The sequence below is a fragment of the Mytilus californianus genome, unplaced genomic scaffold (genome assembly GCF_021869535.1).
Source record: "Mytilus californianus isolate M0D057914Y unplaced genomic scaffold, xbMytCali1.0.p SCAF_8, whole genome shotgun sequence".
Lineage (NCBI taxonomy): Eukaryota > Metazoa > Mollusca > Bivalvia > Mytilida > Mytilidae > Mytilus > Mytilus californianus.
The window spans coordinates 19,190,487-19,208,900 of NW_026262734.1; the positions used below are offsets into that span (position 1 = coordinate 19,190,487).

The 18,414-nt window shown below is 31.5% G+C and overlaps 1 protein-coding gene across 1 annotated transcript in view; it reads right to left on the bottom strand.

Moving 5' to 3' along the window:
* Positions 1–18,414, bottom strand: part of LOC127711934 (uncharacterized) — a 70,041-nt gene that overhangs the window by 26,759 nt on the left and 24,868 nt on the right. Inside the window, exon 5 of the mRNA XM_052218091.1 lies at positions 6,007–6,114. Coding sequence (XP_052074051.1) covers positions 6,007–6,114 — 108 coding nt within the window. The remainder of the gene's footprint in view (positions 1–6,006; positions 6,115–18,414) is intronic.

An 18,414-nucleotide genomic window follows, 5' to 3' on the forward strand; every position in this document is an offset into this window, starting at 1 on the left:
CATCATTGCATGTTATTGCATATATATGTAAGACTCAGATCGACGTCCGGTCTCTAATCGACGTTCGTTCCTCAAATCGACGTCAAAATCTGAAGTGATAATAAACCAAATCGACGGCCAATTTTCTGCCCCTCTTCAATCTCCGGCGCAGAGTTCATATCCGTTCCATACATGCTCCGCAACACTGCACTTAATATGACCTCAGGTCATATTGAGTGTAGTGTTACGAAGTATTGAACGGAACGGATATGATCTTTGCGCCGGAGATTGGCCCCTCTTATCGACGTCTTTTTTGTTGTTCTCAAATCGACGTCCAATATTTGGATTCTCTAATCGACGTCCGTTTTATGGACTTGCCGCAATGACGTCATAGCTTTATTAAATAATAATGATAATAATTAATAATAATGTTTGATTTAAAGAGGGTTACAGAGTTAGCTATAAAACTAATTTTCCCTGACTGAGGCCCCCTGTCAGCTTTCAACGTGTCCATGCAGAAAAGTGTTATTCAGATAAAAGATAATAGAATATAGCTAGCTATTGGATGTATATACTATATATGGTTTTGTATATATATATTTTTTTAAATTAGGAATAATTGCATTGTAAACAATGTTAAGCTGATAAGAATTACTCAAAAATACTCCTAAAAAAAGATTTCTGCTATCACAAAAAATGACGTCGTTGATGGCTTCAATAATGGAACAAGACACACACTGTAAATAAAAGTGCTAAGAATCTGAACACTTTTTGAACGCACTTTTGTAATACTTCTGGAACGCGTGTTCTAAATATTAACATTGGTGTTCAAATTTTTAACATCATGTGTGCATCTTTCGAACATTATGTGTGTAATTCTGGAACGGATAGTGTGTACTCCTTGAACGCGTAGTGTTTGATTCTGGAACATGTCCTTGTGAGCAAAATTGTACGCCGTTACGCGTTCCAAGCCTGGTAACACTTCTGGAAAGCTAGGACTGTGTTCCAGAAATATGTGTTAATATCCTGAACGCATAGGGTGTACTACTGGAACACTTTTTTACATGTTACAGAAAAAAGTGTTCCATTATCTGAAACATTTTTTGTGGTCAAGTAAAAATTATAATTGAATAATTAAAAAAAAACTTTAATAGATTAAAAGAGGCAAAATGTAAAAAAGAATACAATGAGAAACGTTTCAAAATTACAAGTTGGACAAGTTAGAAAGACAACATTCGAAATAGCATTATAATTAAATTAACAAAAATGTGTCCAAATTTATATATAGTGCACATTTTTACATGTTCCATTCTTTGAAACATTCTTGTGGTCTTGTAAAAACAATAATCAAATTAATTAAAAAAACATCTTTAATTAAGTAAAAGAGGCAAAATTTAAAAAAAGTACAATACAATGTGAAACATTGAAGCAACTTCAAAATTACAAGTTAACAAGACAAGTTAGAAACATAACATATGATAACCAGTTTCGAAATTACACTATAATTTAATTGGCAAAATGTGTCTATATTTATTGCAGATTCTCTTCCTCACGTCGCCTATCTTTGTTGTTTTAATCATGAAAAAGCTTTGTCACATTAAAAATTATCATATTACAAAAAAATATCATATTACAAGAAAGTCTACTGGCTTATAAACTCATCGTTTGCAACCTCTAAAGTCAAGCACTGTCCTGCATTTCTTTACAAAAAACTCAGAGGTCTATGACTGATTCATCACCAATATTTTCCATAATCCACTGCCCTCATAGCACTTCAGATAGTCAATATCAAACATAAAATACCTTGTATATATGCTGCTAGTTATTGAGTCAGTTCTCATGTAACACTGCTATCTTTGCATACAAAACATAATTTAAGTCGCCTAAAATTGTTTTTGAGCTTCCCTTTTTAAGAGAATTCGTCTACTTTGGTTATGGCTACTCCTTAATCTTGTTATCCACCAACTGTAAGTTCTGAAATGTCAAATAAAAAGTGTATGAGTAAAAATATTATTGTTCATGTCGATAATTTTTTTTTATACTGTTTAATATTTTTTACTGTTTGATTTTTAAAGAGTGGTATATTTTCAAGTATCGGACTCTAATGTTCTATTGCTTTTTGAAATAAAGATGATAGGAAGTATACATCAAATTGACATAGGTATTTTATGCAAAATTTTTTCGTTAGATATGTCACTTAATTGACTACTAACATCTCAAGAAACTAATGATCATTTGCTTTAATCTATGATATTTCAAGTCCTGTTTTCAAAAAAATGCGTAGGAAATTCATCATTGATCTGTATACGTCTAATGCCACCATTTGATTATCAAAATACTTCCCTAGATTAAATTTGAAGTAAATTGTATATAGATTTCTGCTAAAATAGTTTTCTGATTCATTTCCACAAGTGTTTGTGAAGGTGCACATTTTATTGACAAATCTGCATGAACAAAACTCCAACTTGAAAATTGTAAGAAGTCAATGGGCACTCGTCAAATTCTTAAACTTACATAAAATACTTTTATGGTGATGGATAAGTAGCCATCTCCAAGGTTACAGGAACGCGAAATTTTCTATGAATTCTCCAGGTATGCACGTACAATTACCTCTAAGTGGTTATGTTTGTACCCTATAAAAGTAGCAAAGGAATACAATACAATATGAAGTGCATAATGGTGCACATTTGCTGAAATGAATTACTTAGAATTAAGTATTTAAGAATGAGAAAGCTATCAATACCATATTCATTAGAAAATTAAAATTATATGTCTTTTTACAACTTACTGTCTTGATATTGACTGTACTTGTATATGTGAACAAACCCTTATGCATTGTTTTTATTTTAATCTAACAAATGAACATCCTCAAAAGTGTGGATAATCGCCTAATCTAATTGTTGCTTTCTATACACATGATGTGCTTTATGTGCCTTGATTTTCCAGATGGCAATTTAGAACTTGTATATACCAATTGTGATTGATAGGGTAAATTAAAACGTCACGTGCTATTATTTACGCGGAAATGTTTGGAACACATGGTCACGCAGGGAAAATGATAAGTTGGAACGCATGATGTTCGAGACCAGAACGTTTTTACAATGGCAACGATATCATCAGCATTTACGTTTTAACATCGGTTAACAAATAAGAAAATAGGATCATTTTCATGTATTCTCACAAAGAACCTCCTAATTTCTTTGAACCAAATTATGGCATAACCACCACGTTACAAACGAATACACCTTATCGCTATTTGTCCGCCATTACTGGACATCACAAAGGTTCCCGTAAAATTTTGACGTCATAATAGAAAATATCTGACGCCACAATGGAAAAGTGATTGGTGTATGACGTCAAAAGTTCAAACGGGACAGATTTCCAAATAGCGATAAGGTGTATTGTTCTGTGTTCAAACAAAATGTTCTGTCAAAGGAGGAATTTGTTGATTAAATATTTAAAAAATAATTTTTTAAATTCGTAATGTATTATAAATTTAAAATAGATATACATACCTTCAAATCAAGTTTTGTTGCTAATTTTCTTCACTGACGTTTCCTCAATTCATAACAAGCGCGCTCAAAAAACAAACTTCCGGTACATTAATACGTCACGTGCTTTATTTAAACAGACATGTTTGGAACACATGGCGTTCAGAAAAAATGATTAGTTGGAACGCATCATGTTCGCGACCAGAACGCTTTTAAAATACCAACGATTTCATTATCATTTACGTATTGACATTGGTTAAAAAATTTACCCAAAGATCTTAAGTCTTTTGGAAAAAGATATATCTTAAAAATCGACCATTTCCACGCTTATAAATACGCTACTGTGACATGTTTCAAAGTTTATTTTACCCAACTATAATTTGGTTATGTGGATACAGCTAAAATACAGTTATCGTCAAATTATGATATTAACCATCCTTATTCATCGTCTTTTTGACTCTAAAGCTATGAAATATTATTTCACCCCCATTACAGTATTAGAACACTAAAGTGTTCAAATTCAGAACACTGTTCTTGAACATGTACGTTAAAAGACTGAACACAATGTGTTATACTTTTTAACGCTTGTGTTCAATGTGGAACACGAGTGTTAATAACCGAACATATTGTGTTTAAAATTGGAACGCGTCCGGACGCGTCAGGCGTCCGCAAAATTTACAGTGCAGTACCTAAAGAAGGATATGTTTTGAAGAGAAAAAAAAAAAAAAAAAAACGGAATAAGCAAAGATCCAAACGCCGAAACATGTTGGGTCGACATGTCGGTTGTTGACTTATTGTCATTTTCTAATGTTTGTCCTTTTATTTTTAAATAAGATATTAGAAAACAATTCGTTTCTTTATGCAGCTTTACATAAAGACAAAACGATACAGATGATATAAATAAAGATCAATCTAATAACAATAATACTACGTCGGATAGAAATCGACCTTATATGCAAATGAATATCAATACATCTGTCACCTATTTCGGGTTGAACAAATCTCAATGGAAAGTCTTTAACTGTTTGAAAATTGAGTTGTTATAAGAACCCTACAAAAGAGATTTTATTTCGTACTTGAATGTTCCAAAATCAATCAAAGTCTTATACATGTACATGTAAACGTGCAGTAATTTATTATCTATTAATTTTGGACATCGATTAGAAAAGACTACAATCGATTGGACGTTGTTTTGGCAATACATGATGTCACATTGGACGTCGATTAGAGGGTTACAATATTGGACACTGATTTGAGAATGTGACGTCAGATTTGGACGTCGATTTGAGGAACGGACGTCGATTAGAGACCGGACGTCGATCTGAGTCTAACATATATATTATTTCAAGACAGGAAAAATCAATCTCATATTTTTAGTTTAATAACAAGTACCACAGTTTGGTCTTCAACATCTTTTTTGTTTCAGAATAGTGTTGGCCAGTCAAATTTGGTTTTGGTACATAGTAATTTTTAAAGGCATATAATTTTCATTTACGGTTAATCGTATTTTAAAGTACAGTGTTCATTTTTCGATGTGTTTGAAGTATTTGGGAAATATTCCGAATAAGTTGATAATGTGCTGGGTTCTTAGAATCGAAAGACGATATATAAGGCATTACACGTCTTTTGTTATTTATATTCTATGGTTTTCTCATATCTTGTTTTTCAATTGATCTTGCATTCTCTTTTGCTCTATTTGTTAATTTTTTGGGATAATAACGACTTAGAAGGAAACATTATAGTTCGCTTAAACGTTTGAGTATATTACATCCAAAACAATGGTACATATGGTTCTTGCCAAATTGAGAAGTATATTGTTATAAGTGTGCCATGGCGGCATGAGTTACCCAAACAAATTTTGTTTTGTACCCGTAGGTTTGTAGTATATATAATATCGATTGATACTTTTCTGTAATTACATTTTACGAATACATCTAAAAAGAAAAATATGTCTTACTTTTTGCATTACCGTGAAAGTTATGTCTTTGTGTATAAGTTATTTTAGATACAGTCAAACTTTTGTAGTTAGTCGTTGTTTTTATTATGTACGTGTATATATTGAACTTGAATCTGCATCCACACAAGTAGAAGTATAAGAAAAAATAATTTTAAATGCACTATAAGTCCTTTAATTAATTTCCATTTTCCTCCGTAACCATTTACTTCATTTACATTGTTTCATCAATGATTATCACAGACTTGTGAAACCGGTTGGAGGAAAACGTAATTAATCAAAGCGCTTAAAGTGTATTTCGTGACAAGCAAAGGTAACACTACCATAGTGAAACTTGCTCTTTCGAGGATTGGATCTGGTGTAGTGGTAAGAACCCCTATCTTTACATGCTACGCGCATGATTGTCGAAGGATGTATAAAATGGTTGTAAGTTCGTCTCTCGAGAGATGACTTAAAAATCAAATATGTGTGTACAGACCATTTTTTGGGTGGATATATATGTTTCTTGCTTCTAGATAGTTGAACTGTTATATATCACTCTGTAGCATGTTTACTTGTACATTGTAATCCCTGAAAACTTACCCGTCATTGTTTTTCGACATATCACCACACAACTAACAGCTACTATAATTATAAAAATTAATATTCCAAATGATATCTGGAAATAAAGTGCGGATCCAAACTTTATACCTGTAATAAACATTTGAACGATAAATGACTTATTTCACCGGATTTGATATTGATCGTCATGAATATTGTGTTTTTATACTTATTAGTCCATTGTAATAACTTAAAAAATATAGTTCATTTATCAGTTTACCAATGAAAGGAAAAAAAATATATACTGAAGAAACGTGTCATTATATAAATGTATTCCAGACGCTACATTTTTTTTCTTTACAAATTTAAATTTTAAATCATGAACTTTTTATAGCTTCCTGTATATATTCCTTCAGGTAATCATCTATTCTGCGATTATTAATTAAGAAAGGAATTTGTTCCCGTTTTTCTCCAATTTTTTTTTTTTTTTTTTTTTGCTTTTACATTTTACTACGAACGGTTATTTGGCTAATATCACCAAGCGGGTTGTAAATCATAAATTATTGTTTTACTTAACACTTAGATTTTAATCAGTTGATCTTTGTCGAAACGTCTCCAGATGTGGCTACTATTTCGAACATTTGGTATTTTGAGGTGGATATTCGCATGAATTCCGCCATCTTTAAGTTGACTAAGAACGAGTTTTAAAGTATTTCAACAGCTCTTCCTTTTGTTTAAAGCTTAATGAATCTTTAGTCAAGTTTCTGTTATATCAGATGGATGGTCATTCAAGTGTTGTTAGTAATAATGCGTTCAATATTTGTGGCGAGCATGTAAAATAAACATGTAAAACTTTTATTATGGTATCTCAAACAATACTCATGTGTTATAATCTGCTCCGATCAATAGTTCTTTTTTAAACATTTCATCGTCGGCCATTGAATGCGCTAACTTCAGTACACACAAGTGTTTCGTGATTTCAGCAGCGGATATCAGGTCAGTTTAGTAGTGTTGTCATTTCCTGAATAAAATGAACATTCATTTCGCCCCCATCTGTTTGAATGAATGCTGTTGCCGATTATGTCTTTTAAAATCCGGAAATATTATTTCGTCGATTCCACTGATTGCTTAATTTAACTATTAAGTTGGTGTCAGTGTTATCAGTGAACTTAGCGCACCTCCGTAAGAATATAGACTTTTGTAATTTGTTTTGCCAGACTAACATTAGCAACTACAGCATTTAACAATATATGTGTGGTTCTCTGTATGAGTGAAGAGTTTGATTCTTTATTATTATCTATTTCTTTTGCTTGCGGTTTGTTAGATTCCTCTGAACTTTCATCCTTACTTCATAAGTTAGCGTAAAACCGTTTTTTACAATTTCTGCAGTTACCATGGGATTTATTAACAGTCACGTAGCTTATGGTGACCTCTGTTGTTGAAGAACAGTCTTTCTTACTTGAATACCTAAGCGCTTTAGCGGTTGTGACCTATGTGAAGCTGACAGATTAGTATTATTTCATGACAAAATGAGCATGGTTTTGTGTTTATTTTTATCTCAGAAAATAACTTTTCTTTAATGCTGATTTTGTGGGTGATTAAATTCATTTGTCAATAAGTTATAGATATTTCATATCTTTTAGATAGTTTTGCGGTGTTTCATATAAAATTATACCATAGCTTTTGTTGAAACCCCCGGCAATAACCTTGCCGAGGGGTTTCAACAAAAAAACTATGATATAATTTACGATTCACCGAAAAATTATTCCAAAAATATGGAATATCTGTTTTAACCTATCGCATCTTTTGCTGTTTAAAATTGTATATTTCAAATATTTTTGTTTGTTTACTTTAAAAATAATTTTGATAAGAATCAGTTAAATAACCCTTTTCGGGCCTTAGGTAGCACTCCACAGTTATAATATAAGATTAAAAATGAACCACAAAATATTTTATCATCTCCTATTCCTGGATTTCTAATACATTAACCTAACTGTTTGTGTTGTAGATGTGCATATGTATGTAATCAGTATCTGCCATAGATTTGATTTTCAAAAGTAAAAAGGGTGAAATATAATTCCTTCTATGTGTATCCATGGCAACATTCTGCATTTATTAACCATAAAATATTGCAAAAAGGGGGGTGAAAATGTCACATATCCCCCCAAAATTTGGATCAAACTAGAATTTCAATGCCAATGAGTGATACCTTTTTAGAAACTGGTGACATTAATCTTCCTAATAATCAAATAAAAAATGGGTGTCTTTCGCTTCATTTTTTCGTAAAATTTAATTACAAAGTTCGTGCGACAAAAAGTTGGAAAAAAACATTACAATAATTGCCGGACCAATGTATGGTATGTATATGTAAATACGGACTGTCATACAGAAAACAGCCTATATAACATACATTACATAATCTTGATGTTCATATAAACCCAATAGGAAGGCTATTTTAATCCTCAGCTATCCAAAAATGAATTTTATTGCACACTAGCTCTCATATTTGAAAAATTCACAGGGGCCAAAATGCGAAACTACACACCTAACTGTGGAGTGCTACCTTAAGATGAAATTTTCCCCCTCCTGCCTCAATTTTTAGTATATTTTCTGTGTTCTACTAGCTGTTACGATTAAAATGGTACCTTAGTTTTTAAAATTGGTCCAGTAATAAAGATTTTATGAAGGTTAGCAGTTGATGTTCAAACGCGACAAAAAGTGATTTAAAAATTAATGCCAGATCATAGTGAAAAACCTCAAGTCTGTCTCATTTTTGGGGTAAATTTCTAAAACTGTTCCCTTATTTCTGTTTAAAATCTTAAAATTACCTTAAAAGAGGAAAAATTGTACAATTTTTAGGTATTTGAAAGCACTCATAGGTCAATTTTGCTGTAAATAGCATACCAAACCTTGGTTTAGAAGCTCTCAAGCAGGGTATAAATTTCTAACAGTTCTGGCATCATTAAATTTAATTAATGCCAAATTATAATATAAAATCCTGCTAAAAATGTTTATTTGACTTATTCGCATTCAAAAATATAAAGCGATACATTCTGAGGATATCATATAAAGCGCAATCTTTGGTTACAAGGGCGAAGCTAATGGAGTACAAATTTAAGATCGCAACATGTCTAAGTGTCAAAATGTGTATCTTTGGTTGCTAAGGACAGTAAACAATAAAATAAACATGAATTGCAATCCTAGCAGATTTTTTACCTTCAGAACTAAAACAAGAACCTAAAAGACTAAAGATTTGTGGTCAAATTTATCTTTAAAAAGGCATTTCTGTGCTTTCTGGTGTGCCTTAAGATGAAATTTCCCCCCTCCTGCCTCAATCTTTAGTATATTTTCTGTGTTTTACTAGCTGTTACGATTAAAATGGTACCTTAGTTTTTAAAATTGGTCCAGTAATAAAGATTTTATGAAGGTTAGCAGTTGATGTTCAAACGCGACAAAAAGTGATTTAAAAATGAATGCCAGATCATAGGGAAAAACCTCAAGTCTGTCTCATTTTTGGGGTAAATTTCTAAAACATTTCCCTTATTTCTGTTTAAAATCTTAAAATTACCTTAAAAGAGGAAAAAGTGTACAATTTTTAGGTATTTGAAAGCACTCATAGGTCAATTTTGCTGTAAATAGCATACCAAACCTTGGTTTAGAAGCTCTCAAGCAGGGTATAAATTTCTAACAGTTCTGGCATCATTAAATTTAATTAATGCCAAATTATAATATAAAATCCTGCTAAAAATGTTTATTTGACTTATTCGCATTCAAAAATATAAAGCGATACATTCTGAGGATATCATATAAAGCGCAATCTTTGGTTACAAGGGCGAAGCTAATGGAGTACAAATTTAAGATCGCAACATGTCTAAGTGTCAAAATGTGTATCTTTGGTTGCTAAGGACAGTAAACAATAAAATAAACATGAATTGCAATCCTAGCAGATTTTTTACCTTCAGAACTAAAACAAGAACCTAAAAGACTAAAGATTTGTGGTCAAATTTATCTTTAAAAAGGCATTTCTGTGCTTTCTGGTGTGCCATAAGGTAGCACTCCACAGTTAGAATATAAGATTAAAAATGAACCACAAAATATTTTATCATCTCCTATTCCTGGATTTCTAATACATTAACCTAACTGTTTGTGTTGTACATGTGCATATGTATGTAATCAGTATCTTCCATAGATTTGATTTTCAAAAGTTAAAAGGGTGAAATATAATTCCTTCTATGTGTATCCATGGCAACATTCTGCATTTATTAACCATAAAATATTGCAAAAAGGGGGGTGAAAATGTCACATATCCCCCCCCCCCCCCCCAAATTTGGATCAAACTAGAATTTCAATGCCAATGAGTAATACCTTTTTAGAAACTGGTGACATTAATCTTCCTAATAATCAAATAAAAAATGGGTGTCTTTTGCCTCATTTTTTCGTAAAATTTAATTACAAAGTTCGTGCGACAAAAAGTTGGAAAAAAACATTACAATAATTGCCGGACCAATGTATGGTATGGATATGCAAATACGGACTGTCATACAGAAAACAGCCTATATTACATACATTACATAATCTTGATGTTCATATAAACCCAATAGGAAGGCTATTTTAATCCTCAGCTATCCAAAAATGAATTTTATTGCACACTAGCTCTCATATTTGAAAAATTCACAGGGGCCAAAATGCGAAACTACACACCTAACTGTGGAGTGCTACCTTAAGATGAAATTTTCCCCCTCCTGCCTCAATTTTTAGTATATTTTCTGTGTTCTACTAGCTGTTACGATTAAAATGGTACCTTAGTTTTTAAAATTGGTCCAGTAATAAAGATTTTATGAAGGTTAGCAGTTGATGTTTAAACGCGACAAAAAGTGATTTAAAAATGAATGCCAGATCATAGTGAAAAACCTCAAGTCTGTCTCATTTTTGGGGTAAATTTCTAAAACTTTTCCCTTATTTCTGTTTAAAATCTTAAAATTACCTTAAAAGAGGAAAAATTGTACAATTTTTAGGTATTTGAAAGCACTCATAGGTCAATTTTGCTGTAAATAGCATACCAAACCTTGGTTTAGAAGCTCTCAAGCAGGGTATAAATTTCTAACAGTTCTGGCATCATTAAATTTAATTAATGCCAAATTATAATATAAAATCCTGCTAAAAATGTTTATTTGACTTATTCGCATTCAAAAATATAAAGCGATACATTCTGAGGATATCATATAAAGCGCAATCTTTGGTTAAAAGGGCGAAACTAATGGAGTACAAATTTAAGATCGCAACATGTCTAAGTGTCAAAATGTGTATCTTTGGTTGCTAAGGACAGTAAACAATAAAATAAACATGAATTGCAATCCTAGCAGATTTTTTACCTTCAGAACTAAAACAAGAACCTAAAAGACTAAAGATTTGTGGTCAAATTTATCTTTAAAAAGGCATTTCTGTGCTTTCTGGTGTGCCTTAAGGTGAAATTTCCCCCCTCCTGCCTCAATCTTTAGTATATTTTCTGTGTTTTACTAGCTGTTACGATTAAAATGGTACCTTAGTTTTTAAAATTGGTCCAGTAATAAAGATTTTATGAAGGTTAGCAGTTGATGTTCAAACGCGACAAAAAGTGATTTAAAAATGAATGCCAGATCATAGGGAAAAACCTCAAGTCTGTCTCATTTTTGGGGTAAATTTCTAAAACATTTCCCTTATTTCTGTTTAAAATCTTAAAATTACCTTAAAAGAGGAAAAAGTGTACAATTTTTAGGTATTTGAAAGCACTCATAGGTCAATTTTGCTGTAAATAGCATACCAAACCTTGGTTTAGAAGCTCTCAAGCAGGGTATAAATTTCTAACAGTTCTGGCATCATTAAATTTAATTAATGCCAAATTATAATATAAAATCCTGCTAAAAATGTTTATTTGACTTATTCGCATTCAAAAATATAAAGCGATACATTCTGAGGATATCATATAAAGCGCAATCTTTGGTTACAAGGGCGAAGCTAATGGAGTACAAATTTAAGATCGCAACATGTCTAAGTGTCAAAATGTGTATCTTTGGTTGCTAAGGACAGTAAACAATAAAATAAACATGAATTGCAATCCTAGCAGATTTTTTACCTTCAGAACTAAAACAAGAACCTAAAAGACTAAAGATTTGTGGTCAAATTTATCTTTAAAAAGGCATTTCTGTGCTTTCTGGTGTGCCATAAGGTAGCACTCCACAGTTAGAATATAAGATTAAAAATGAACCACAAAATATTTTATCATCTCCTATTCCTGGATTTCTAATACATTAACCTAACTGTTTGTGTTGTACATGTGCATATGTATGTAATCAGTATCTTCCATAGATTTGATTTTCAAAAGTTAAAAGGGTGAAATATAATTCCTTCTATGTGTATCCATGGCAACATTCTGCATTTATTAACCATAAAATATTGCAAAAAGGGGGGTGAAAATGTCACATATCCCCCCCCCCCCCCCCCAAATTTGGATCAAACTAGAATTTCAATGCCAATGAGTAATACCTTTTTAGAAACTGGTGACATTAATCTTCCTAATAATCAAATAAAAAATGGGTGTCTTTTGCCTCATTTTTTCGTAAAATTTAATTACAAAGTTCGTGCGACAAAAAGTTGGAAAAAAACATTACAATAATTGCCGGACCAATGTATGGTATGGATATGCAAATACGGACTGTCATACAGAAAACAGCCTATATTACATACATTACATAATCTTGATGTTCATATAAACCCAATAGGAAGGCTATTTTAATCCTCAGCTATCCAAAAATGAATTTTATTGCACACTAGCTCTCATATTTGAAAAATTCACAGGGGCCAAAATGCGAAACTACACACCTAACTGTGGAGTGCTACCTTAAGATGAAATTTTCCCCCTCCTGCCTCAATTTTTAGTATATTTTCTGTGTTCTACTAGCTGTTACGATTAAAATGGTACCTTAGTTTTTAAAATTGGTCCAGTAATAAAGATTTTATGAAGGTTAGCAGTTGATGTTTAAACGCGACAAAAAGTGATTTAAAAATGAATGCCAGATCATAGTGAAAAACCTCAAGTCTGTCTCATTTTTGGGGTAAATTTCTAAAACTTTTCCCTTATTTCTGTTTAAAATCTTAAAATTACCTTAAAAGAGGAAAAAGTGTACAATTTTTAGGTATTTGAAAGCACTCATAGGTCAATTTTGCTGTAAATAGCATACCAAACCTTGGTTTAGAAGCTCTCAAGCAGGGTATAAATTTCTAACAGTTCTGGCATCATTAAATTTAATTAATGCCAAATTATAATATAAAATCCTGCTAAAAATGTTTATTTGACTTATTCGCATTCAAAAATATAAAGCGATACATTCTGAGGATATCATATAAAGCGCAATCTTTGGTTAAAAGGGCGAAACTAATGGAGTACAAATTTAAGATCGCAACATGTCTAAGTGTCAAAATGTGTATCTTTGGTTGCTAAGGACAGTAAACAATAAAATAAACATGAATTGCAATCCTAGCAGATTTTTTACCTTCAGAACTAAAACAAGAACCTAAAAGACTAAAGATTTGTGGTCAAATTTATCTTTAAAAAGGCATTTCTGTGCTTTCTGGTGTGCCTTAAGATGAAATTTTCCCCCTCCTGCCTCAATTTTTAGTATATTTTCTGTGTTTTACTAGCTGTTACGATTAAAATGGTACCTTAGTTTTTAAAATTGGTCCAGTAATAAAGATTTTATGAAGGTTAGCAGTTGATGTTCAAACGCGACAAAAAGTGATTTAAAAATGAATGCCAGATCATAGTGAAAAACCTCAAGTCTAGTCTGTCTCATTTTTGGGGTAAATTTCTAAAACTTTTCCCTTATTTCTGTTTAAAATCTTAAAATTACCTTAAAAGAGGAAAAATTGTACAATTTTTAGGTATTTGAAAGCACTCATAGGTCAATTTTGCTGTAAATAGCATACCAAACCTTGGTTTAGAAGCTCTCAAGCAGGGTATAAATTTCTAACAGTTCTGGCATCATTAAATTTAATTAATGCCAAATTATAATATAAAATCCTGCTAAAAATGTTTATTTGACTTATTCGCATTCAAAAATATAAAGCGATACATTCTGAGGATATCATATAAAGCGCAATCTTTGGTTACAAGGGCGAAGCTAATGGAGTACAAATTTAAGATTGCAACATGTCTAAGTGTCAAAATGTGTATCTTTGGTTGCTAAGGACAGTAAACAATAAAATAAACATGAATTGCAATCCTAGCAGATTTTTTACCTTCAGAACTAAAACAAGAACCTAAAAGACTAAAGATTTGTGGTCAAATTTATCTTTAAAAAGGCATTTCTGTGCTTTCTGGTGTGCCATAAGGTAGCACTCCACAGTTAGAATATAAGATTAAAAATGAACCACAAAATATTTTATCATCTCCTATTCCTGGATTTCTAATACATTAACCTAACTGTTTGTATTGTACATGTGCATATGTATGTAATCAGTATCTTCCATAGATTTGATTTTCAAAAGTTAAAAGGGTGAAATATAATTCTTTCTATGTGTATCCATGGCAACATTCTGCATTTATTAACCATAAAATATTGCAAAAAGATGGGTGAAAATGTCACATATCCCCCCCAAATTTGGATCAAACTAGAATTTCAATGCCAATGAGTAATACCTTTTTAGAAACTGGTGACATTAATCTTCCTAATAATCAAATAAAAAATGGGTGTCTTTTGCCTCATTTTTTCGTAAAATTTAATTACAAAGTTCGTGCGACAAAAAGTTGGAAAAAAACATTACAATAATTGCCGGACCAATGTATGGTATGGATATGCAAATACGGACTGTCATACAGAAAACAGCCTATATTACATACATTACATAATCTTGATGTTCATATAAATTTAAACCCAATAGGAAGGCTATTTTAATCCTCAGCTATCCAAAAATGAATTTCATTGCACACTAGCTCTCATATTTGAAAAATTCACAGGGGCCAAAATGCGAAACTACACACCTAACTGTGGAGTGCTACCTTAAGATGAAATTTTCCCCCTCCTGCCTCAATTTTTAGTATATTTTCTGTGTTCTACTAGCTGTTACGATTAAAATGGTACCTTAGTTTTTAAAATTGGTCCAGTAATAAAGATTTTATGAAGGTTAGCAGTTGATGTTTAAACGCGACAAAAAGTGATTTAAAAATGAATGCCAGATCATAGTGAAAAACCTCAAGTCTGTCTCATTTTTGGGGTAAATTTCTAAAACTTTTCCCTTATTTCTGTTTAAAATCTTAAAATTACCTTAAAAGAGGAAAAAGTGTACAATTTTTAGGTATTTGAAAGCACTCATAGGTCAATTTTGCTGTAAATAGCATACCAAACCTTGGTTTAGAAGCTCTCAAGCAGGGTATAAATTTCTAACAGTTCTGGCATCATTAAATTTAATTAATGCCAAATTATAATATAAAATCCTGCTAAAAATGTTTATTTGACTTATTCGCATTCAAAAATATAAAGCGATACATTCTGAGGATATCATATAAAGCGCAATCTTTGGTTACAAGGGCGAAACTAATGGAGTACAAATTTAAGATCGCAACATGTCTAAGTGTCAAAATGTGTATCTTTGGTTGCTAAGGACAGTAAACAATAAAATAAACATGAATTGCAATCCTAGCAGATTTTTTACCTTCAGAACTAAAACAAGAACCTAAAAGACTAAAGATTTGTGGTCAAATTTATCTTTAAAAAGGCATTTCTGTGCTTTCTGGTGTGCCTAAAGATGAAATTTTCCCCCTCCTGCCTCAATTTTTAGTATATTTTCTGTGTTCTACTAGCTGTTACGATTAAAATGGTACCTTAGTTTTTAAAATTGGTCCAGTAATAAAGATTTTATGAAGGTTAGCAGTTGATGTTTAAACGCGACAAAAAGTGATTTAAAAATGAATGCCAGATCATAGTGAAAACCCTCAAGTCTGTCTCATTTTTGGGGTAAATTTCTAAAACTTTTCCCTTATTTCTGTTTAAAATCTTAAAATTACCTTAAAAGAGGAAAAAGTGTACAATTTTTAGGTATTTGAAAGCACTCATAGGTCAATTTTGCTGTAAATAGCATACCAAACCTTGGTTTAGAAGCTCTCAAGCAGGGTATAAATTTCTAACAGTTCTGGCATCATTAAATTTAATTAATGCCAAATTATAATATAAAATCCTGCTAAAAATGTTTATTTGACTTATTCGCATTCAAAAATATAAAGCGATACATTCTGAGGATATCATATAAAGCGCAATCTTTGGTTACAAGGGCGAAACTAATGGAGTACAAATTTAAGATCGCAACATGTCTAAGTGTCAAAATGTGTATCTTTGGTTGCTAAGGACAGTAAACAATAAAATAAACATGAATTGCAATCCTAGCAGATTTTTTACCTTCAGAACTAAAACAAGAACCTAAAAGACTAAAGATTTGTGGTCAAATTTATCTTTAAAAAGGCATTTCTGTGCTTTCTGGTGTGCCTTAAGATGAAATTTTCCCCCTCCTGCCTCAATTTTTAGTATATTTTCTGTGTTCTACTAGCTGTTACGATTAAAATGGTACCTTAGTTTTTAAAATTGGTCCAGTAATTAAGATTTTATGAAGGTTAGCAGTTGATGTTCAAACGCGACAAAAAGTGATTTAAAAATGAATGCCAGATCCTAGTGAAAAACCTCAAGTCTAGTCTGTCTCATTTTTGGGGTAAATTTCTAAAACTTTTCCCTTTTTTCTGTTTAAAATCTTAAAATTACCTTAAAAGAGGAAAAATTGTACAATTTTTAGGTATTTGAAAGCACTCATAGGTCAATTTTGCTGTAAATAGCATACCAAACCTTGGTTTAGAAGCTCTCAAGCAGGGTATAAATTTCTAACAGTTCTGGCATCATTAAATTTAATTAATGCCAAATTATAATATAAAATCCTGCTAAAAATGTTTATTTGACTTATTCGCATTCAAAAATATAAAGCGATACATTCTGAGGATATCATATAAAGCGCAATCTTTGGTTACAAGGGCGAAGCTAATGGAGTACAAATTTAAGATTGCAACATGTCTAAGTGTCAAAATGTGTATCTTTGGTTGCTAAGGACAGTAAACAATAAAATAAACATGAATTGCAATCCTAGCAGATTTTTTACCTTCAGAACTAAAACAAGAACCTAAAAGACTAAAGATTTGTGGTCAAATTTATCTTTAAAAAGGCATTTCTGTGCTTTCTGGTGTGCCATAAGGTAGCACTCCACAGTTAGAATATAAGATTAAAAATGAACCACAAAATATTTTATCATCTCCTATTCCTGGATTTCTAATACATTAACCTAACTGTTTGTATTGTACATGTGCATATGTATGTAATCAGTATCTTCCATAGATTTGATTTTCAAAAGTTAAAAGGGTGAAATATAATTCCTTCTATGTGTATCCATGGCAACATTCTGCATTTATTAACCATAAAATATTGCAAAAAGATGGGTGAAAATGTCACATATCCCCCCCAAATTTGGATCAAACTAGAATTTCAATGCCAATGAGTAATACCTTTTTAGAAACTGGTGACATTAATCTTCCTAATAATCAAATAAAAAATGGGTGTCTTTTGCCTCATTTTTTCGTAAAATTTAATTACAAAGTTCGTGCGACAAAAAGTTGGAAAAAAACATTACAATAATTGCCGGACCAATGTATGGTATGGATATGCAAATACGGACTGTCATACAGAAAACAGCCTATATTACATACATTACATAATCTTGATGTTCATATAAATTTAAACCCAATAGGAAGGCTATTTTAATCCTCAGCTATCCAAAAATGAATTTCATTGCACACTAGCTCTCATATTTGAAAAATTCACAGGGGCCAAAATGCGAAACTACACACCTAACTGTGGAGTGCTACCTTAAGATGAAATTTTCCCCCTCCTGCCTCAATTTTTAGTATATTTTCTGTGTTCTACTAGCTGTTACGATTAAAATGGTACCTTAGTTTTTAAAATTGGTCCAGTAATAAAGATTTTATGAAGGTTAGCAGTTGATGTTCAAACGCGACAAAAAGTGATTTAAAAATGAATGCCAGATCATAGTGAAAAACCTCAAGTCTGTCTCATTTTTGGGGTAAATTTCTAAAACTTTTCCCTTATTTCTGTTTAAAATCTTAAAATTACCTTAAAAGAGGAAAAATTGTACAATTTTTAGGTATTTGAAAGCACTCATAGGTCAATTTTGCTGTAAATAGCATACCAAACCTTGGTTTAGAAGCTCTCAAGCAGGGTATAAATTTCTAACAGTTCTGGCATCATTAAATTTAATTAATGCCAAATTATAATATAAAATCCTGCTAAAAATGTTTATTTGATTTATTCGCATTCAAAAATATAAAGCGATACATTCTGAGGATATCATATAAAGCGCAATCTT